The 24,421-nt window shown below is 40.2% G+C and overlaps 1 protein-coding gene across 2 annotated transcripts in view; it reads left to right on the top strand.

Moving 5' to 3' along the window:
- The window catches only part of RGMB (repulsive guidance molecule BMP co-receptor b), a 45,036-nt gene extending 20,895 nt beyond the window's left edge, over positions 1-24,141 (top strand). For both annotated transcript variants that reach the window (XM_072139985.1, XM_072139994.1), the window contains exons 4-5: positions 7,977-8,485; positions 19,755-24,141. In XM_072139985.1, the coding sequence (XP_071996086.1) occupies positions 7,977-8,485; positions 19,755-20,420 (1,175 nt within the window). In that variant the 3' untranslated portion in view covers positions 20,421-24,141. The remainder of the gene's footprint in view (positions 1-7,976; positions 8,486-19,754) is intronic.
- Positions 24,142-24,421: the final 280 nt, after the last annotated feature.

Genomic DNA, 24,421 nt, shown 5'->3' on the forward strand with positions numbered 1-24,421 from the left:
CGGACTACATACTAAGATGGATTTATCAGTCAGGACATTGGTGGTTGGGGAGTACAGAGAAGGGAGGAGACATAGCACACAGCAATAAATAGCCTTCATCCAATGTATCCGACTGCTGTGCTGATTCTATACTGTTTTCTTCATGGACCCAACCATAGATTTGTTTAAGCCTAGAGAGAAGTTGGTGGTGGCAGGAAATGCTAATAGATTCTTTATTAAACTGATCAGCTGCAGGAGAGGTGGTGGCCTGAGTGTAGGAATATTAGAGCAGAGTGTACGCAGGGACCAGAACTAGCACAGTGTATAGCCCCATACCTCACCCTTATGAGACCCCTCAGTTCCCAGACTGCATCTCCTGTTTCCTCCTATGGATTCTTCTTAGAAACCAGAATGCCAAGCTGACCGGAGAGGACTGAGACCTAGGATGATAGCAGAGGATTAGCAGAGAAACTGCTGCAATATGGTAAATCATGTATATTGGAAAAATGTTAGTTTTCAGCAAATGCAGTTCTAGCAAAAACATACAGTTGCACTTTAAGAAGAAAATTTACTGAAATTTTACGGTAATATACTAACCCAACCTAGGTTGTACGCTGCATTGTTGCAAAACCAGTCAATATTCATTACCACATCCTGTTCACAAATCTGGTTCACAAATAGTGGTCCATTATAGTACATGTATTAAATCTTGAACACGCAGTGACCAGGACAGATTCTTATCCTCTGAAAGTAGACAGTGACTAATGATTCTTTTTGAATATGTTAACAATATGGAATAATATCCTATTCTCGAAATAAACGTTACCAATACTTAAACACTGTAGATGGCACCATGCCGCTTCCAGGCATACTCTCCCAATACTGATTAGAATAGATAAAATAATAGAATTATGGGTCGGCTCTCAGCCATTTAGAAGCTCTTTGTGTTAGGTAATGTGTGGTGTTTATTTCACATTCACCACATTGTCACTCAGAAAATGCCCAACAAACAAACCATTAGTCTCATCTCCTATGGCCAAAATGCACATTTTAAAAGCAGAATTCCATTAGTAGGTGCAATCTATCCCAGGAATCACGAGAATGTATGATATGATGTATAACACCACAACCTTTAGGAAGATTGATGCTCAGCACGTCTAGATAAGACAAAGTCATCATTTCACCTCCGCGCTAAGAAGTGTTATCATTCGTTTTAGTAATGTCTAGTGTGACGGAACATAATTGACTGCACGTGGCATCACATGGGCATAGAATTGCATGCGATGTTAATGGGTTTTTGTGGCTTTCCTGTTAGTATGGCTCTTAGAACATGTGTGATACTCATCTTCTCAACATCAAAGCACAAATGTCGGGTTCCAAATTTGATTTATCCGAAAAATGTCAGCAGTCATAACGGGTGGAAAAGCACTTTCTCTGGATGGTAACATATTACTTTTTCAGAGGTCACTGCTGAGAGTCTCAGGGCTGGGACCTCAAGGAAAGGGTAACAGTTGTCCTATGTACAAGTGGATGGATGGTATGAGATGAAGATAGTCCAGCACTCTCCTCCTTTCTATATACATGTAATGGAGTGGTAGCATCCGTCTAAAAAGAAGAAAAGCAGATGTGTGAAGAGTTAGTTGTGCTGGTGCCAAGCAGATGGGTAAAAGGAGTTCTAAAATCGGCATAGAATGTCATAAAATAACAAATGCAGATAAACTCTACCCTCACAGATTCTTCATCATTCAAAGTTTTGGAGACAAAGGATCATTTATCCTGTGTGGGTAGCAATATTGGATACTTAAAGGGGTTGTCCAGCTTCAGCATCTACTATTTGATTTCATGCATTATGAAGCAAACATACCTTGAGAATGCTGTAGCTACATTGATGCAGAAACAAATCTTGTTTAATCCCTGAGCTGGGGGGTTTTGCTGAAAAAGCAATAATAACATTCAGGATCTTGGTAACGCTGGATTGCCTTCAGCTTGCATGTTACACGGAGCTTCCTGAACTGTCCAGACAGAACTAATCAACCTGAGTTGGATCGCTCATTCACAGCAGCTGGGGGATGGTGCAGCGATTGATTGGTCTGCCTGTCTGGCACAACACAGTAATTACATCATTCTCTCGAGCAGTGCATACTTAATTATGAGGAGAAGTGCGGAGCCCCAGCACAGAGGCCACAGAGCTTAATTATCATAAATTTATAATTGTGGTTTTTCAGCAAAACCACTCAGCACAGGGATTAACCAAGATATGATTCTGCATCAGTGTAGCTACAGCATTCTCAATGTATGTTTGCTTCATAAAGCATCAAATCAAATGGTAGATTTTCTTTAAATGTTATTTGTTGTATAATGAAGTTATACAGTTTTCCAATATACTTTCGGTATACGTTCCTCATGGTTTTCGAAATCTCTGCTTGTTGATATCCAATAGGAAACTTCATTGTTTACTTGCTGTGGATTTTACCTGGTCCCTGGTCATGTGATATCGCAAAGGTGCACGGCTCGTTATATCACACAGCTCTGTATTATAACGAGCCATGACATGACAACCTATAAAAAAGACCTGACCTTCTTTAAAGAGAACCCGTCATGCAAAATAACCCCCCTAAACTAAATATATTTTCATAAACTGCCATTAGAGAGCATTGCCTCTATCCCTTCATTGTCCCTCTACATGCCTGTAAACTTAAGCAATGAGGTCCTAAAGCTGTATGCAAATGACCTGTGAAATGTCCAATGAAGCATTAGCATATTCAAGCTGTCCACTCTATTCATGAGTGGGAGGCACAGCCACACCCCCAGTGCATGACTGACAGCCTGTATAATGATGTGAGGCTGTATAATGATGTGCTTCCTGGTGCTGGTGGCCACGCCCTCTGCAGCCTGTGTGTGCATGTCTGTGTGTGTATAGGAGAGATACAGCAGCTCCAGGCAGCCATGTTACAGCAGAACATGTCAGATTCATGTGTAGCTGATGTCTGTGTCTCTCACCTGTATATTAGGAGGATGCAGCATGTCAGCAGATGCAGCACACACACTAGCCATGCTTTACTATACATTACACACAGACATGAGCAGGGGGAGGAGAGGGGAGGGGTAACAGGGGTGACATCACTGCCTCTGACCATGTGACCAGCCTCATTTACATGATAAAGAATAGATGATTTTACAATGAATAATGTATGAAATAACTAGATAAAGGCTGGGATGGGATCCTTGTGAGCTGCTCCAACAGGTAGTAGTGACAGGACAAGTGACACAGACCTGATGACAGGTGTCCTTTAATAAAATATAACAATCTATATAGAACACACACAATTGTATACATACAAAATCTAAAAAATTGGAGGTATCAGGGAACTTGGGAAATGAGCACATCCCGAAGAAATGGTCATTTTATAAATGCTAGCATAGAATCCACACAATGTATAACACAAATATGTATATGTTTAGTGAAAAGTTTGAATCCAAAGCATATGGTAACAGCTGAGCACTTGCAAAGGTTAATGCACAATTCAAGCAAACCATCCAGATTAATAAAACATGTCTACAGACCAGTGAGGAGACTGTGTCACCCCAAAACGTGTTTTGCACCAGCTTTTTCTTAAGAGTTGGCCACTTTTCAATAAATCTCCACCATTAGATATGACTCTGCTTGTATATATACCTGTACCTTTGCCTCCTTTGAGAGCTTCAGTCTCTCCCTGTTTTCACCGTCCTGCTTTTTGCATATATACAGAACTTCCTGTGTCTTACTCCTTCCGCCTGTCCTTATGGCGTCACCCACTGTGTCTCTTTTTTTTCTCTCCCTCTTTCTTTGACAGACACATGGAGGGGAGGTGGAGAATGCAGGATGATTTATAATCTTCTGCTGCAACTCCTCCAATTCATTAGTGAACAGATATGTAAACCAAGAATCACAGAAAGTTTGCAGACAGCAGTAAAATAAGTAGCAGGACTGCTGAATCACTTGATGAACATTCGGGGTTTATTTTTAAAGCAGTAAAGACACATGGGCAATTTATGTAAAAGAGTAGCCAATCCCTTTAACTCTGTTGGTTCCCTCATTGCTTGCATGTAATGACTTGGGGAAAACCCCTTGGTCATGTCCTTCACAATAGCTCCACATGAGGAATAACAGTGTTATTTATTTTACTTTTTATTTGTTTCCTGATCACTTGTTTCCCTCCTAGAAATAAATCCCTGGTATATAAAGGGCTATACTGGTAATTGTCTCTATGATAAATAATTTGGTTGACAGTCTAATTGTCATGTAATTGTAAGGTGTAAGCCCAGCCTAAGTTAAAAAAAAAGTATTTTTATTGCATAGCTGTGTCTATGATGCCAGCCAGGTAGCATTGAGGATACAAACCCAAACTGGAACTGTAAATCAACGCAGAGCATTACCTACGTGTAATCTTATCCAAATGCCAGGTAAAGGCTTCTTATTTCAACAAAGCAATGCTTGCATTTCCTGAATGAAGATTGAATGGAGCGTAGGCTGCTTACTCATACACTTCATGGCTGTTCTTGGCCGGGTCCCCAGACTTGTTTTACTAAGCATTGCTCTGGCATTCTGTCAAGTGTTTTTTTCCTTTCCTATTAGGCACCCGGTTTGACCAAAGTATGTGCTGTCATTATAAATTTATGAATAATGGATATTTCTGGGTGTAGGCAGCACAGGGTGTACAGGAGCAATGAGGTAAAACCTATTTGCAGGAATGGGAACCTTTTCTATAGGAAGACCCTTCTAACCTACCGTGTCCATCTTTGCCAAATATTCCTGTGCATCCCATTTGGGGCATATGTAAATAAAATTACAATTTTTTTTATAGAGTACCATTAATTCCATTCTGCAAACTCTAAGGATTCACATAATTTAATCAAAAAGTAAGAAAGGGACAGGCACCTTCCATGATATGTAAACGGGGTACTACAAATTAATAACTACAAACTATATTCACCAAAACACTAAATGATATACATAAAGTGATGCACTCTGATATAATAAATCAAAGATGAATCCAGTGTCTATTGCACAGTTTAACTTTCTAGTAAGACTCTTTAAAATGACACCAGAACAGTATATCTAGGTACCTGGATACAGACATTATAGCTGTTTCAAATGTGCCCCCTCCAACCTGTCATCTGAAGGCAGCATTTAGGAGCAAAAATTAATATGAGACCCTGCCTTATTTTTGGAGGAAAATGGTAGTGATTTTACTTGTAATTACAGGTTATCCCCATTCCCTGTAATAAAACTGAGCTTTAACCAGGCTATGAGAATAATGGATCTGATCTCAGCCTTGGTAAGTGGAGTTCAGCTGTCACTTTGAGCAGCTGATCCCTGGGGGTCTGCAGTTTTTGAACTCTCACTGATCCTATGATCTATCCCAAATATAGTTCATCAATATTTTTATTCACTTTAAAGGAAACCGACCATTTGATTTAATACATTATGAACCATACATACCTTGAGAATACTGTAGCTACACTGATGCAGGATTATATCTTGGTTAATGCCTGAGTTGAGTGGTTTTGCTGAAAAAACAATTATAACATTCAGGATCTTGGGAAAGCTGGCTGAGGCTGGCTGCTTACATAAACACATTACACACGGAGCTTGTCATTACACATGGAGCTTAGTCAAGACATGACTAATCAACCTGAGCTGGATCAATCATACACAGCAGCTGGGGGATGGTGCAGCAATTGATTATTCTGCCTTCAGGCACAACCCAGGGATTACATCATCCCGTGAGAAGTGAATAATTTATGTGCTAGAAAAAGCGCTGAGCACAGGCACAGAAGCAACCGAGCTTCATTATCATGATCTTATAATTGTTATAAAACGGGGATTAACCAAAATATGTTTCTGCATTAGTGTAGCTACAGCATTCTTCAGGTATGTTTGCTTCATAATGCATCAAATCAAATGGTAGGTTTCCTTTAATTCAAAGGCTCAAAATGTTTCTCAGTTTGTATTTTGGGATGCAGATTATGTACTTTTTTCCCACCTGTTTTATAATACCCCCAGAATAGTGGAATAAGATGAGCAGCTTTGGGTAAAAAAAAACTGAAATAATTCGCCGAACAATCCTGTGTGGCTTTTCTCCAGAAAATGTTAGGCTGCGCCCACATGTAGCGTTTACATTGCATTTTGAAACGCAATACAACAGAAAAGGAGATAATATTTGCCTAATTACATTCCTAGTTACAGAATGCAATGTTAACACATGTTTATGAACACAATGTTAACAGATGTGTTAACATCTGCGACAGTTAATGCAATGTTAACAGACATGTAATTAGTGCAATCTCCTCTCCTCCGTTGTTGTATTGCGTTTCAAAAAGCAATGTAAACGCCACGTGTGGGCGCAGCTTTTAGCTTATTCATAGCAAAAAGATTTTCTATCTCAGTAGAAATGTCCACATATTCTCTGTTCTGTGATCTCCAGTAACAGCGCTCCTTAAAATCAGATCTTGGCCTCCATTTTTCCCACTTTGTTTCCTACTTTAATAAATAATGGAAGGCGGGCGGCAGATTTCTGCTCCTACAGCGTGGGGTGTATTTTGGTCATGGAGCAGTAATATAGGGCTTTCAGACTCTACTATGCACTGCCAGGACTAGAATCGCAGACAACAGACTCATTAAAGTTCACTGTGACCTTATTTTACTCATGACAAATATTCCATCAAATATTCATTGTTTAAAGGAGGTGGAATTTGTGACTTTTTTTTTTTTTTAACATCTCGGATTTCTCAGAATGTGACAAGATCTAAGTGATATTTCTCAGCTCTGGAATCTTTGTAGCCAAAATGAGCAGCTCTCCCTGAGGTCCAATTTTCCAGAGGAGGAAAGCCCTCATTTAGTCAGGGGAGGCCCGCTCTGTGGCCAGACTGTTTGTTTGGATTTTTTTGTGACCTTTGAAGAAGTGACAGGCTACAAATGTATCTTGTCTGACTGCGGCATACGTTGTTTGTCTTCCGAGACGTCTTGTGAGAGGCAGAGCAGGCTTGAAATTTGATTTGCTCCAGGCTGGAGAACTAGATTGTTCTGTCTGTGAGAAGTGGAGCTAGAATTTTCGTTTGCGTAGTCTGAAATTTGATATTCATTTTTTTTTCTTCCGCTGTATGTACATGGATTGCAATATTAGCTTACCACCTGTGTTTTCCTGGCAGGGTTTCCCAGGCTGTAAAGTAACATCGGGGTGGTCAAACCTAATAGCCACAAAGAATGTATGTTTAGTAGCATTCTTCTCTTCCAACGGCTAGTCTGGGTTTTTCTTTTGTACCACACTGATTTATAGATAACATCAGACCATACCATAATGTGTCTCAGTAATGACCATCATTTTGTGTATATGCATATTTTTTCTGAAGTAGTTGCGGTAATTTTTAATAAATCTTAGGTTCCTTGTGTGTATGTGCTGAAAAGAATGATTTATATTTTTATATGTGACCTACATATTGCGATTATTAGCAGTTTTTCCGAATGCAGGCTCCTTTTTAAAAAAAAGAATTTTGTTTTTTAATTCTACTTTATTGACATAAAATGCATAACGCATCCAATAGGCTATTATATAATCAAGCAGTACATCTTCATCAGTACATGTTAATCATTTTTTTCAGACACCAATACACTTAAGATGTTGGAAGAATAACCACGTAAAGCCAATCTTCTCAAATAACATATACAGTTATCATGGCATATTTTGGATGCATATTTGGAGTAAGGAGTAAGTGACTACCAGTCACCTTTGGAAGTAGCTTTTCTCCTGTGAGAACAAAGTATGAGGTGTGCTGGTTCAAGAATTTTTGACCCCCTCCCCTTCATGGCACATTTCATGCCACTTTCTACTAGATATGTGGACAATGGGGCCCAATGTTGAGATTAAAATATGTTTTATTCCATTCTATGAAATCTGTTCAGTTGTGGTCTGTACACAACATGTTTATAATTTCTCTATATATTTCTTCTCTAACAGGTTACAGCCAGCAGCAAACCCAATGCCGCATTCAGAAGTGCACCACAGACTTTGTGTCTCTAACGTCACATCTCAATTCGGGGAGTGATGGTTTTGACTCTGAATTTTGTAAAGCATTGCGGGCCTATGATGGCTGCACACAGAGGACTTCTAAGGCTTGTCGTGGAAACTTAGTATACCATTCTGCAGTGCTGGGGATCAGTGATCTTATGACTCAACGCAACTGCTCGAAGGATGGTCCAACATCTTCTACAAACCCAGAACTTTCAAATGACCATTGTAACTTTCACAGCAAGGTGACAGCAAGAGAACCAGGGGCTGGAGAGAAGCCTCAGCCCAATTACCTCTTTTGTGGCTTGTTTGGAGATCCCCATCTCAGAACTTTTAAAGATCACTTTCAGACTTGCAAGGTGGAGGGAGCTTGGCCACTAATAGACAACAATTACTTGTCTGTACAAGTGACCAACGTGCCTGTGGTGCCTGGATCCAGCGCTACAGCTACCAACAAGGTAACTAAACAACATGCCGTGACATGCTTTGACTTTGTGGGAGGTGAAATGTATATGAGACATTAGTCTTAGATACTTGATTTGAATTATAATCAGCAATTTTTACTTGGCATCTTACCGACCCACAAGTGAGGCATTGTTTGCTTTTTTTTGTAAAACAAATGTATTAATATGGTGCATTTCATGTTTCAAAGCACGCTGGTCCCAGAGGCTTAAGGGACTCGATAGAAAGTTTGCAATATTTGGCTCTAAATCTTGGGTCCGTGGTCCATTTGCTGCTAGTGCTTCATTGGTGTGTGAGGTCCGCTCCTTCACCGATCATAACAGAAAAATACTTCCTGGTGAGGCTTGGGCAGTTGGCTTATACACCAGGTCGTGGAAACCATAGCCACGTGTATAAGCCTATTGATGGTGCCGTTGCCGGCCGACAGAGTTCACCCAAAGTGCATTGTCTGACCTCAATGCACTGTGCCGCGATTCACAAAGATCGTACGCCCAAATTCCTGCATGTGTCGCTTCCCCTCTCAGGTGCAACAGAGTTCACCATCTTCTTCCCGGTGCATGTAAGCGCATTGGTTGCGACTCAATTTGAATATTAAATCCCGCGCTCAGTCCGAATCAGTCGGATCGTCCAACAGCCCGTCCCCTTATTTCACATGAAAGCCGGCGCCTATGCGCCAAAATCCGATCGCGTGCGTCCCAATCCCTTTCTTAATAGCTGTCAGAGCTGCGCAAATCCCGAAAATTTCCAAAATCTGACCATTAGTGTGTGTATGTAGCCTATTTTCTGGGGAGGGAACCTATTCTGAATCCTGGAGGAACATGAAATCCATTTTGGGCATATTTTATCCACCTGTCTTTCTATTTATCTGCCAACGCCTTTAGGTTAAAATGCAGAGAATGTGAAGATCCAAAAGAAATCTCTGCATACCTCTGACTTGTCCGACAAAGCTACTGAACTTTATGCCAGTAGAAGGAATGTAGATCTATGAACCTTTCACATATTGCATGGCCTTACTTGTGCTATTCCCATCAATACTATTCCAGCTTATTTTTTAATTTCTTACTTATATGATGATCTGGAGGACTTTGATTTTATCAGAAGTGACTTTTCCTATGCCAGTATTTCATGATATTTCTTAGATGAGCATTTTTGTTAGTTTTGAGCATGGCTAGTTATACATAGGGCACCGATAGCTGTTTGTACTATAATTTGTTATAATTTATAACTTCACCTTCAGGTGTGTACTATATATTGTAGACTTTTGTAGGGAATTTGTTTAAATTAATAATCTGTACCGACTACCTGACCCTGGAAATGAGCGTTATTGACATAAAACTTTATAATGGAGGAAAAACGCCTTCAATGGCGAAGGTATGTTCATTGCATATTGTTAGCTTCCATTAGTTTATGGTAAAATTTGTATACAGAATACTGTCATCGTATCATCTCTGTGCCTCGAAGTCTTTTGGTAACCCCCCAAAACATTTTGGTGCTGTTTTTAATCCTTGTCTTTAGACACAAACAATATGACCGCCATAAGACAGAACAGCGTCACGTCAGTTTCTTAGAGAATTATTCTTAGAATAATGACTTTATTTCTTCAGAGTATATGGTCTTTCTTTTAAGGGAAAATAAAGTCTTAACTTTTAAATAGGCAAAGTTTGTTGAATGTAAAGAAGTAGTTCTGGTAAAGTTCAGGACACGTGGGGCCCCGGTGGTGGTGCACATTATGTGCCAGGATGTATAAAACTTTACATTTTACTGAAGTTCTTGAAGAAGTTGGTTGCAGCAGAGTGGAGAAGAGCCTGTAAATGACTGCTCTCCTGTGAGCGTGGAGCGGTGGGGGGAGAGACGCTACAGGGAACAGCCATTAATGAATAACCTGCTCTGTTATAGTGCGTCTCATAGTATGTCTCCTGTATAGTGGTTACTAGGCAGGAGTTTAGTGACATATAACATCATTATACATAGATATTCTGCTATCAAGTATGTGCATTAGGACCCACGTGCACATCTTATCCCTTTGCATGTAACCTTATTTCTCTTCGGTATAAGTCATATAACTTCTGTTGGATTCCATATGTACAGAGCTATTTACACTCTGTGTATATCTGAACCAACAGTGTAGAGTCCAGTGCAACATGCTATAATATGAGATCAGAGACTGGTTGAGGCCTCATGGACCTGTATAGAAATCCTATTACAACTATGTACAATATCAATGTCCTTGACAAGAGTCTCCCCTAATCCAAATAATTTTGAAGGGCGGGAAAAAGTAAAACTTTGTTTCTGTGCTCCTTTCACTTCCGGGGGTCACATGACCAGCTTCATCCGATCAATGGCCTCTGCGGATGTGGACATCACTTTTATTTTCCACTGGACTTCACTTCCTGCGCTATCCAATGATCCTAGGAGGCCACTCTTTGAATTAGGAATGAGTCCGACTGGTGAGACACAGGCCCGAAACCAGAGTTACCAAAATTCCTTTTGGAAGAGATGTACTGGTGACATTGTAAAGTATTGTCTCATGACTGATCCTGCACTGAGAATGGAGAAGTTGGTCTATGTCTTCTCAGTAATGTGCCAAATAAAGAGTCATTCTCGGAGGCAACTCATAACATGTATTTGATTCAGACTGAATGCAGCATTCATGCTCTGCGGCCGCGCAGCCCTCGTAAGGTGTGTGTCATATGTAAACTCTGCGGCATCTGCTGCTTTGGCTGACTTGTACATTGTATTTAGCAGACAGGCATGTTGTTGCAATGAGCTTTGTAACATGTTTCAATTTGTGCCTAGTTGTGTATGGAGAGGTTTATGGTAAGTGTCACGGTGTCTATCTGCGGTATATGACTCACTCGGGTTACATCACCTGGATACTATGTTGACCTCTTTGTCGGCCAAGATGATGATGAGACCTATTAATATTAGATGGTTAAAACCATCCATAATCTGTTTACATTGTGTATTGCATAAATATGTGGACTATATCCTATTCGAGGGATGGTTTTTTTTTTTTTTTGTATGTATTTTATCACAGTAAGACATTATTGGTTAGAAAGTAGGGCTCTCTTGTCTGTTGGTTGTGTCTGATAATGTAGGTAAAATGGATTCCCTCTACAATGCCTGGTGGAGCAGTGCAGGAGTTTTCTACTTGGTAGATTGTAATCTTTGTTTCATACCCCAATCCATTGGTCCCGAATTAGGGCAGTACAATGGAAATATAGAAAAAAAATATTGTTAGGGTGTTTTTTTTCAGAGTTTGTCAGAAAAATGCTCATAACCAAAATGAAAGCAGGACATACACACTTCAGTAGCTGTAGGATGAAGGCTTATTTGGCCTACAGTTGTTCCTTGTGGCTTCTTCAGACAGATGCAAGCTCATCCACATGTGGACTCTTGGAGGGGAGAGGGGGAGTTATGTATCTCTAGCAGTGGCTAGTAAATACAGGATTGGGCATATGACACTGTTTTCCCATAATTTGTCCCTCTAATGCATAAGATTGTCGTCTAGCCTGCACAAAATTTTTTACATTTGAATGACCTTCCCCGTTAGTGTTTGGGAACCCTTACACACGTTTGACAGCCACATATGGTTGGCTATAAATGTAGCGTTCTCAATGGTTTTTCCCACAGGCAAGTTTGGATCTACAAACCAATGTGTGCCAGCTATATTTACCCAGCTCTACCGGGTTTGGCCCGGACTAGATTGTCGACCTAAACCGCCCATGTGCAAAGACCCTTAGTACTAAAGCAGACTGTAGAATAACGTGATTAACTAGGCCTGATGAAAGGCAGTCTCTTTGGAAAGTCACAAACGTAATTAGAATATTAGAATCTATTGATCTTGAGTCTCAAAGTAATTTATCGTCGTTTTGCAATTAAACATATTATCTAGCTTCACCTCCGTGCAGGGTAAAGGAGTGTTACACATAGGATAGCAGAGCAGATTTCCTCTTTCCATACTTAGAGTGCCCCCCCCCCCCATGTCACGTAGGAAGGTTTGTGACATCTATAAACTGTAAGACGTTATCATGCCTCTACAACAACCAGTGTTTCTTTCTACACCAAACTCTAGTTGTCCGGCCGTACGTGGCATAGCAGAAAAGTCACTGGGTCTGAACAGGTGAGCGCTGTGGACCGCACAACCTCTTTAGTTTCTGGCACAAGTAGATTTTATGTAATGTAATTCTACAGCCCAGACCCAGCCGTATGCCAACAGAGCTCTTTATTCCAAGAGCCAGTCTGGTGCTGACGTCACGTCTTCCCTGGTGTCTACCTGCCTTAACAAATCCAAGGAATTTGATGTCACAGTTTTAAAGATATCGATAGCAGTTAGCTAGTACATGTAATAATTACTTCTTGATCTCTGGAAGCAGTGCAGGAACAGGGCAATTGTAGTCCTAGTCAGATGTAGACTAGGACTGCACTCCTACAAGAAAATCGCTAGCTCAGTAGGTAAAAGGTGCTAATAATGTCCTGGGTAATAATAATGGACCCATATCAATCAGTCTCATGTATAGGGTGCAGTGAGTTTAAGACCATTGTCTGCGTGGGACATGGATTAGAGTTTAAGGACTTGGGTATGTATTGATGCATGGCAGTGGATTCTGCAGAATGGGTGCAGCATGAGAGAAGTTCTGCAAAGGAGAGAAGAAAAATTTAAGAATTGGGGTTCACCGTTGGGTCAAGGTATAGGCATACAACCCAATTAGGTCGGTAGAGTAGCTTACAGCTCACAGAATAGCTGTGTAAAGTGGTGCATTGTATATTGTGCACTCTTCTAATGTAATAATTAAAGGCGCCGTAGGTTTACTGGCATGCATTGCACCCATTTCTTCCCAGATGCTCACTCTGTCTGTAAATAACATAATGCTGTTTACCAACCCGGAGGACTCCATACAAATCATTTAATGGTAACCAAGTTTTAATGGCAATTAAACTCTCATCAAACCAAATGGCTTGTATAAACCACATGACACAGTTTGAAGCTCATTTGCAAATTATATTGGCTCTAAATGGCGCGTTGTATTCCGTTCCCAGGTCCCCGGCACATGTACACTGTTAACAATTTATAGCTCATACACAGAAGTTTTAATTGAGCACCCTAAAGATTTCATTTACCAGATGGACGCGAGATACTGGCTGTTCCTGACAGCGGCTCTGCCGTGCAAAACAAGCTATTTGCAGATTTCTGTTTGCAAACACCCGATGCACATATATATTTCGGGAAGGGGTGATTGCATTACATGGCATGCTAATGGTAACATATGAACAGATGTCTTGCTTTAATGATTCTAATTGAAGAAAATGAGCTTTTCTAATCATCCTGGGATACAGCAGTTCTTTTACTTTACAGCTGGCTTCCTAACCCCGTTGTGATGTGTAAGTAATTACAGAAAAAAGACATTCATTGGAACTTGTTGATCACTTATCCAGTATGGTAATTATGGCCAGATGGAGAAGACATTTCCTGATAGTTAATAACCGGGCCAGCATGTCTACAACATTGTCAGAGGCTCTGCCTTCTCCGGAAGGATCAGGCGTGTAAGTTTTCAAACTTTATGCGTGTCTATCAGGTTAAAGGACATTTCTACCTAAAGTATAATGGGCCATGTGTGAAGTTGGAGAACCAGTTAATGTTCCCATTTTTGTTGAAGAAGCCAGGTGATGATTGTAATGTGAAGCCATGTTGGCTATTGTTCAAAAATGGATGATTAAATCTTCTTTAAATTGGTAGAGAAGAGTTAGAAACTTGAATGATACAGGCAGTTCCCTACTTAAGGACACCCGACTTACAGACGACCCATAGTTACAGATGGACCCCTCTGCCCACTGTGCTCTCTGGTCCAATTACAGCAAAAAATTTTGAAATTCCAATTGTCACTGGGGCAAAAAAAATTTTTTGTCCAGATCTACAACCTATGGACCCTATCTTGTATGTAACCCGGGGACTGCCTGTATTTAGATATAATAGAAGTATCCTCCTTCATGATGCCGAAATAGCCCCCCAATCCCCTAATGCAGGTTCAGCTATGGACCTTTAGATCATCACCAGTCTGGTACATGGGCATATTTATAGAGTGATGTGAGACCCTCTTTAAGCACTAGATTGGCCCCCATTGTCCGGTTTTGGGTGATTTTAGAGGATGAGGAAGCCGTAGCCCGAGAAGGGAGGGGGCAGTAGTAGCCAAGGCCCCAATAGGGGATTATGACGGCTGTGTCACCCATAGTATGCTCTGTAGGTTGAAATGCAATTTCTTGGATAAATATCTGTCTATTAACAGAGACAGGAGGGTCTGGGATGTCAGCCATAACCCGGACATACTCTGCTGGAAAAATGTCGGTGTGACCTCTTATTGAATGCAATAATATGACAGGCCTCTGTCGGAACTGGCATTAGCCATTGCCAGCACAGGGGGGTCTCGGGCCGGTGTCGGCCATAGCCCGGTCAGGGGGACTGGGGCCGGCTGTATTATTACTCTTCTGGAAACATGTTAGTGCGACCTCTGAATGTAATAATGCGTCTCTTGGTGTCTGTAGAAAGCCAGCATGTTATGCTTTATTTCTATGTATTTGCTGGGGCTCTGAATTTCTTCACCCGGAAACATGTCCTTGTTAACATCTATTTAAAGACTTATCAAAACTTCAGACTTTATGATGAGATGTGTGTACGAGTGACCATATTCAAATTAAAGTCCTGTAGGATCGGTTTTGGGCAAGTAATACTCGTGTTAAGTTCGGTCCTACACGCTGGATCTACCCTTATGTTTCACTTCTCCTCACTTGAGTGCGCTCACATTGCAGCCTGTTTTCATCAGGGCTCAAGGACTTTATATAAACTTTTCCATCTTCCTTTGTGCCAAGTTTAAAATTAAACTTTCTCCCACTCTGCTCCCCACAATCCCAGTGTTTTATGTGCATTTATTTGGTTTCACAACCATGTGTAGTACATAAGTCTCTAGCTGTAAAGAGATAACAGTAACAATTGTGTGAAACTGACAAGTCACAGAGATTACGAGACTATTTCCTTATTGTCTGATTGTATTTTGCCTGCTCCCAAAAACACTCCTCTTCCTATGCAGAGCTTTCGGAGTCATTGCTTCTTTATATGAGGAAAATAACTCCTTAATCTGGTTTCATTCCCCTCTAGAATATAATTTGTTGGCTCATTTTTTCCTTTTTTTTTCTTCTAAATTTTCCATCAAATTCCCAAAAATTCAGAGTGCGTGGGCGATTTTTCAAAAATTTACAGCTCATTTGCTTCTTGTAATGTCGTTGCTATATTAGGGCATTCACCATTTGAGGTTGACATTGAGTTCTGGGCCTGAAACATTACTCTGTTTTGTACCTCGATGTTACTGTTTTCACAGCTGGTTAGAAGCCAAGGAGCAAATTGTTTAAAAATGGATGAGTGCAGCAGCTCGTCCGGGAAAGAAACTTAACATAAGCATCGATGTTTTAAATACACAGCAATTCTGTTTATCAATAATAAATGACCCTGGGAGGGAGTAAACGTGCCAAATACCTGGACATCTGTCCAATAAGCAAGGACACTGTAGGGGTCATGTATGTGTGTGTCACCGGCAGGACCACTAACTCAACACAAGAGCGATCTATACATGCAGGTTTTCGACATTTTCAAACTTTTTGCACCAATATAAGATAGTTGTAAATAGTTATCATGCTCTTATGCAGGCTATAATCGAACTCTGCATTCATCTGTCACTTTGCTTCTTCTACCCCCTCTTCTTAACTTAAATAGTTGTATAAAAGCTAATTGTTGAGGTTTTGATGGGACCGCCACCGATCACAAGAAAGAGACCCCCAGCAATCCTTGAGAACAGGACTCCCATTCTCACTAACTAGTGTGCATCCTGCCGCTCCATTTTATAGTACAGGGGTGTCCTAAATGGTTCGGCCATATCCATCACTCCCATAGATAGTGAGTGGAGACACAAGGTGAAGAAAGCATTCCTAAATTTATGACTTTTTATTTCACTATTGAAGGTTTGGATTTTGGAGGGGGTGATTTTTGACTGAATAAGCTGGCTATCCAATGTCTATGGTGACCTGACCGATGTAAGGTAGAGGAAAAGGATTGGGCGAGTTGAACTTGAACATGCCCAAGCCGTTTTTTTCTCTGGAGGGTAAGCTGTGATTGGTTACTTAAGGCAGAAAAGACAGTTTTCCTTTTTTCCAAGTTTGATTAAATATGCCCCGTTTTTCGTAGAAAATTTTACTGAATTATATGAAATAAGTGGATTTTCTAGTATGTGTATGTGTTTTTAATATAACAATATATTGTAATAAGCCTGATAATAGTTCAGTTTCTAAAGATTTTAGGTAACAAATAAAATTTGCCCCTGCCTTTTTGGCTTGTATCTTGAATCTCCAGACAGGTTAAACATGGTGCCCTATTATTAGGACTGTAAGGTTATCGAATATGGTTTGCAGCGTTCATATCTGTATCTGCTTGCTGTGGTGTAACAGGAAACTGGCGGATAGCTTCCATCAGGCAGCTCCCAGAGGAAAAGACGGGATATGTTCATCCATTAACCTAAATAGAAATGACTTAAAAATGGAAGGTGCCCGTGGTTATTATTTTAGGCACGTTGGTTTCCCGGCTTCTCACATTATAAGCACAATGACAGTCCCAGCGTCTTTACTGTTCCGGGGCGTCAATGTATTTCCTCCATATAGAAGATATTAAGAGGATCATAGGAATAAGCAAGAATAGTAATGATTGGGGTTAGTATGTCCTTGGATCACCTTAGTTACTGTTGTACATTTTGTTTAGGAGCTTGGGAAAGCAACCTAATACACAACGTGTGGTAATAATTCTCACCCTTGGCCCACCCCTGCTTCCAGCTCCATTAAACACTAAACTTGAAAGGTCTCAATTTGTAACTGGATAATTATAATAATGGAATAATTATACCAGACGTGTATATTAAAATGTTGAAATGAACTGCACTTGCCAGTATCGGTAATATAAAGGAAAGGGTGTATTGGAATTTGCCACAACCTTTTTTTAGTATTGTAACCATACATCCCTATGCTATCCATTGATCTAATTCAGTCTGCAAACATGAAACTAATAGTATGATTTTTTTTTTTTTCCTGGGGGCCAGTGGGAAAAAATGGACATGCGAATAGCTACATAGCCTACTGACCCTTTATGGTCTATCACATGCATATTGATACATATTGATGTATGAATGAGCCCTTGGGCTGGCTGCAAACACCTGTGGTAACAAACCTATATGTTGATCTGACCCCATGGACTGCACACATTTCACAGAACAGGAGTCCTTGAATCGTACATAAAAATGATGCAAGGAGTCCCTGTCTGCCACCAATCTGCAGCTCCTGTAACAGTTCTTCCAGCATTGGGCGTCCATGTTTGTTTTTCAGACACAGTTTTTGATGTCCATATCGGAAGTGGAGTGAAATAATAAGACCCTCTTTTACTACTTTGAACACCCACTCTTTTCGCATTATGTGGTTACCGGTTTATATTTTCCAGATTTATTTGGCGCTAAGTGCTGTTTGGTGCAGTAAAAAAACTGCATTCAGTTTTTTTCTGTTGCAATTAGACACAATTATATTAGGCATAAACACTAGTATAATAAGGCAGACCGTACAGTTTCATCCCATGTTCCTTTCAGGTCCACGGCCAGCTAGATGCGCCTTACTCCAACCTGATTGTCCCCCCTTTAGTCATTTGGTTGCCTATAACAACTCATTTTAGCTGATTTATTTCAGAAAATAAAACTGTGCGTCCATGTTGGAACGTGTGTCCTGCTGCTCTCAACTAACCTATATTTCAGCAACAGGAATACACTTGAGAGACTTTTATGAGTCACGGCTGTCAAACAGACAAATTGCTCAGCTTTGTGAGAAGAGTTGATTCTCTAATTTAGTGCGCTAATGTTATGATTGTGGCTTGCCTAAGGTACCTATTAAATGGAGAGACCTGTCATTTGCCTCTCATTACGGCTGCTCCTGTTAGATCACTTCACTCTCCCAGGTGTTGAGTAAACCTGAGGAGAATGTTGCACATCTTGTATCTTTGGTGCGTGTAGAGGCTTCTCTGTAGGCTTCTGTCTGCCTAGAAAAATACTGTGTGTGCAGTTTTATATACACCTGTTGTGAATGTGCCTCTGACTATAGGACAATTTGTAATGTTTTTCTATGGGATTAAGTTGTCCCTCAGTTGTATCCCTCACTCCTTGTCCTTGTCAAGGACTTACATTTAGATATTCGGCGTAACAAAAAGTCAAACCAAGGCTCCTTTCACACCACCGTAATTGTGGCCAAAATCTGTCCCCACAAGTTGAGCCCAGATCATAACCACAGTAGAGACCTATGGCACCAGCTCACGTTGTGTTGAGGACAGTGTCTCACCACACTGTGACCGGGCCAGGTGTCTGTGCCTCAAAAAATAGTGTGATTGTACTATATTTGGCCTGATTTGCTGCTTGGCCACTCGGCTTTCTGGGGAGAGTTCAGAAACGGCGGGATGCGGTCTGGGTGGGCACATGACCATATAAATGTGACCTAAGTTAGATGTGACTGCTACTATCTTGCTACATATGGACGGAGCAATTGCGGTTCTGAGTTGTTACCCTTCATGTTCTGGGTAGGGTTTAGGAGATCAGAATTTCTATAAAATGGCCACCTATCTTTTGAATTTAATGGCTGATGTTAGGAGTTGTATCGGAACTTGGAGATTGAATTATTGTAGGCACGCTATATTATAGTGGGAACTAGGAAACTAATGCATCTAGAAATTGGCTACTGGGTTGTATTTTCTTGCAAAGCTGCCAAGAAATCACGTTGGCTCTTGATGCATTGTAACTCATGGTTACTCAGGTCATATATTCTCACTGTAACTTTTCTTTAATTTGAAGCGGTTGTTCAAGAATTACAAAATAGTAGTCGCCCCATCAGTTCCCCTGTCCATAGAAAGCAGATGCTGCAGCAAATACTTGTTGGTCTTTTTACTTGTGATTTTAATGGCAGTATGAACTGTACCCACCGGGGAAAGGCCACTGATTGACCACAATGGTGATGTCATGTTCCAGTATGTTGACCGCTGGGGCTTAAGCACTGGTTTAGCAGGGGATTAAAAAGCTAAGTTAATATAAAAAATGTTCACTGGTTTTTCTAATTTCTTTGATTTTCATGTGTTGAATCCTTCGTTGTGTGAAATTCTTATTTCAGTTTTGCAAGCATTTTAATTTTGTTTCTTTTCTTCCCTAGATAACCATAATATTCAAATCTCACCAAGACTGCACAGATCAGAAAGTGTACCAGGCTGTGACGGATGATCTACCCGCCGCATTTGTGGATGGCACAACCAGCGGCGGGGATGGAGACTCAAAAACCCTGCGGATTATAGAGAAAGTCAGTGGAAAGCATGTTGAGATGCATGCCAAATACATTGGGACAACCGTCATTGTGCGGCAGCTTGGAAACTATTTAACTCTAGCGATAAGAATGCCGGAGGAATTGGCTATAGCTTATGAGGAGAGCCAAGACTTGCAACTGTGCATGAATGGCTGCCCCTCCAGTGAACGTATTGACCAGGGTGGTCATCTGCCCCTTCCGGTGACCAGTAACGATCCACCCAGCTCATTATCTGGACAGTCACGCCCAACATACACACTGGAAAGTGCCATTGCCAAATGTCTTGAAAAATTTCAAGTCCGACACATCTATTTTCATTCTTGTGTTTTTGACTTGCTAACAACGAGTGACGCCAACTTTACTGCGGCAGCTCAAAGTGCTTGGGAGGACGTGAAGGCTTTGCACCCCCGAAAGGATCTGTGGATAATCTTTCCAACAAATGGGAATCTGGGCAAGACTCCCCCTTTGCCTGCAATCATTCTTGGGCTTGTGTGCTTGGTCTTTGTTGCTCTTTTGTAGAAGTTTTCTTGTGTATAAAAAAAAAATTGTAAAATATATATTGTTATAATATATTGAGCAAGGATAACAGCATATATGTATATACCGTGTATATGAAGGGATGTTTGTCTTGGGATGCCCATGAGATTGTACATATTGTGTTCTTGTTTATACATAAGCTGGATGTAGTATTACTTGTTTTATTTTGTCTGTTTTTGTCCCTTAGTATCTGTTTTTGTTTCAGTTGTACAATGTTTTATATGTTCCTTTGCTGGAACCGTTTAGAAAGCACTTTATTTTTTATAAAATATTTATGTGTCTATACAAGTGAGATCTGATATGTGTGAATACACACATACCAAGCTCTGTTTTATGTGTTGTGTTGATACCTAAGAAAGTTTTGTATTGTGTGACTTGGCCGGTTAGATGTAGTATCCATTTAATGGCGGTAGGGTTGCCATGGTGTGTCATGGAATATTTCTCATAGCTTGTTAGAAAAAACAAAGCCATATGAGCATCAATCTCTTCTAGTCTAATGGACCACATGGAAGGCTATTAGTGGTAAACTCTATGACACTGTTCACACATGTGCATTAGATGGTACAAAACAAAACTAGAAGTGAACCTTCTGGTTTTCAGTTCCTTGTTTGAACACTCCTGTAGGCCATATTCTCAAAAGTGGTAAAATTATACAAAAATGTTTTATTGTATAGCCATTTATCTTGTCATTTACTATAAGCCCTCATTTTTAAATGAGCTTTCTTGCTCACTATTGAAACCATTAGACAAAGAGGGTCTACTTTCTTTGAAAACCGGTGGCACTTCCATGCATGGGTCTGGTTTTATAGTCTGTCTTATTCAAGGGCTGCAATACCGGACTTGGCCTGTTGGGGTAAGTGGGGCAGTTGCTGGTTTAAAAAACAAAAATTATTTTTTTTAAATTTAATTTAATGTTGGGTCTAGTATGTAACTGCCATACTACAACCTACGTATAATCCAAAATCTGTAAAGTCTCCTACAAAGGACCTTGTTTAAGTCATTTTCTTCCATAAATAGTGGCCGACCTAATACTACAAGTTATGATTCATCTGAGATGGCATCATTCCCATCCCTTACCCAGAATTCTAAACATTTATATTGCTGTTGTGTCCTATTAAGTCATTATTAGAAACTGTTCATTTATACTAAGGCAGGAAGAAAATATTCATCTTATAAATTGATTCCCTAATTTTGGCTGCCCCCCAAAACCCTGCTGCCGGAGACAGCTGCCTCCGATTTCCTCATTATAGGGCCACTTCTGCTCAGAAATTAAATTATTTTTAGTTATTTACACAAAAAAACTGTAATTGTTCCTTTGGGTATTTGGCATTCTGCTGTTTTTGAGCGTATGACCTATAGAATACACTAAATCCCCTTAATGCTGGATGTGTATACAGTTAAGAACATATTTTAGATGTTTACTTAGTCTTTCCTTGTTTTTCAGAACTGTGAATTAATCCCAAACCCTTTGTCTGTTTGAGCTATGACTTGTTGTGCGAGCAATAACCATTTTTACATATTGCAGTTAATATATTGTTATTCAAGTTGGCAAATCTCCCAAATCCTATGCCCCTAAAACAGCAAACTCCTCATTTCTGGAAGAGAAGTCATGGGTGATAGCCATAGGATTGGCAAACCAACAGATCTTTTGGTTTTGGGTGAAACCTTTTTCTATTTCTAGTAGGCTTGGTTGTTACCATTGGATGTATAAATACGTTTTTAGCTAAAATAGTCAGATTAGCTAAAGTTTTCTATTTTTCAGTATTTTACAGTATGTTTGTTAGATTCAGCAGACAACTCTGCAAATTTACATTGCTGTAAATGTGTTACCAATAATTTACCGTAAAAAGGTAAATTACAATCTATAAATCACAGGTTCAAGCCTGAAATCACATTTTAACTTTTCCAATACTTTCTATTGTAGATGGTACATTAAAAGCAAAAATAATATGCATTGTACTCATCTGTAGTATCCATTATATGCACCATGGGAGGTTGAAGAAAATCATTTGTTCCCAAAATCTCCAGTTGTCCCTCCTGATTTGTCTCTTCTAGCAAATACTCATGTTCACATAGAATAACCATTCTGAAACCTCTTGTCTTGTGTAACCTGGCTATCCTTACAGCAAACATATTAACCAGTGGGTGTTACCGGTTAGGGTTGTGTCCCTACTCACTCTTTCACTACTGATTGGTTAGTGAGAGTCAAATTGTGCAGGCATACACCCATATATAGTGAGAAATGGTTTCAACCTGTTGTCAAATTTATTTCAAAGGAATAACAAGAGAACGATATGATATAGATATTTGAGGAAAGATGATCCAGAATTGTTAACTTACAAAAAATGCAAGTAAAGCAGTGTAAGTGTGTCCCTTGGTCATTCGTAGCTCGTGAACCAAGAGCGACAAGCTGTTCATCATACAGTACAACTCAAAATGAAGACACTAGCTATAGTTAGTGGGTCATCTTATGAAGACACTAGGTATCCTTAGTGGGTCACCTTATAAAGACACTACTTATAGTTAGTTTCTCATCTAATGATGACACTAGCTTTAGTTAGTGGGTCACCCAATGAAGACACTAGCTATAGTTAGTGGGTCACCTAATGAAGACACTAGCTATAGTTAGTGGGTCACCTAATGAAGACACTAGCTATAGTTAGTTAGTCACCTAATGAAGACACTAGCTATAGTTAGTGGGTCACCTAACAAAGACACTAGCTATAGTTAGTGGGTCACCTAATGAAGACACTAGCTATAGTTAGTGGGTCACCTAATGAAGACACTAGCTATAGTTAGTGGGTCACCTAATGAAGACACTAGCTATAGTTAGTGGGCCACCCAATGAAGACACTAGCTATAGTTAGTGGGCCACCCAATGAAGACACTAGCTATAGTTAGTGGGTCACCTAATGAAGACACTAGCTATAGTTAGTGGGTCACCTAATGAAGACACTAGCTATAGTTAGTGGGTCACCCAATGAAGACACTAGCTATAGTTAGTGGGTCACCTAATGAAGACACTAGCTATAGTTAGTGGGTCACCCAATGAAGACACTAGCTATAGTTAGTGGGTCACCCAATGAAGACACCAACTATAGTTATTCAGAGACCTAGCAGATGCTCTTCTTTAAAGCGATCAATTGGGTAAAAAATGCCATTTCTTTAGATATTCTTTGTAAATTAAAGGCCACAACCGACCTCCTCTGCTGTCTTGTTGCCGCGGGATTAGTGCAGGTTTCTTCTAAGCTTCATTTTGTAATCTCACAAAAGGAAAAAATAGCAGTGACTGAACGCTCAAACGTGCCCAGAAAACTTTTAACTAACTTAAACATCTTTCTCTTAGTTTAGCACTTCTTTTATTTTTTCACTTTTGGCCCAGCTCTGGGATTTGAGAAAATGTTATTTGCACATGTTCTTGAAGGGTGTTGTGGCAAATAGAGCTTCAGATAATGCCAAACATATGGATATTTAGAATTTAGTAAATGCTCTCTAGGGAGAGTTCAAACCTTTGAGAGGATGTGCTCAAAATGGCTGCCCCCTCTCATACTTGGAGAAACCCACAATGTGTCTTTGCAGAAACTTTTAGATGTGGTTCAAAGTTATGCCAATAAGTATCTGTTTGTGTAAGAGTGACTGTGCATTGTGTAAATAGTTTAACTTATTACGCTACAAGAATAAAGTTGGTTACCCTAAAGTACAATGTCTTATGTGTGGTGCTGTGGCGACTTCCTCTGTTTCCCCGGATTAATCGGTGGGATCTCCCGACAAAGTGAGAGTGGCGGGTGGGTAGCAAGTCCAGATAAGTTGTTCCGCACCTTGCAGATATTCTGTGACTCATTTCTCAGCAATGCATGGTAATTGGAACCATGTGTGTGCCTGATAATCACGTATCTCATCATTTCTTAGACTATAACTGTGAGTTATGCCTCCCTGGCTTTGGATGTGTTCAGAGCCTTGCAGGCGTCGTGCTTCTTCATGCT

Source organism: Engystomops pustulosus, chromosome 1 (genome assembly GCF_040894005.1).
Source record: "Engystomops pustulosus chromosome 1, aEngPut4.maternal, whole genome shotgun sequence".
In the NCBI taxonomy this organism is placed as follows: Eukaryota; Metazoa; Chordata; class Amphibia; order Anura; family Leptodactylidae; genus Engystomops; species Engystomops pustulosus.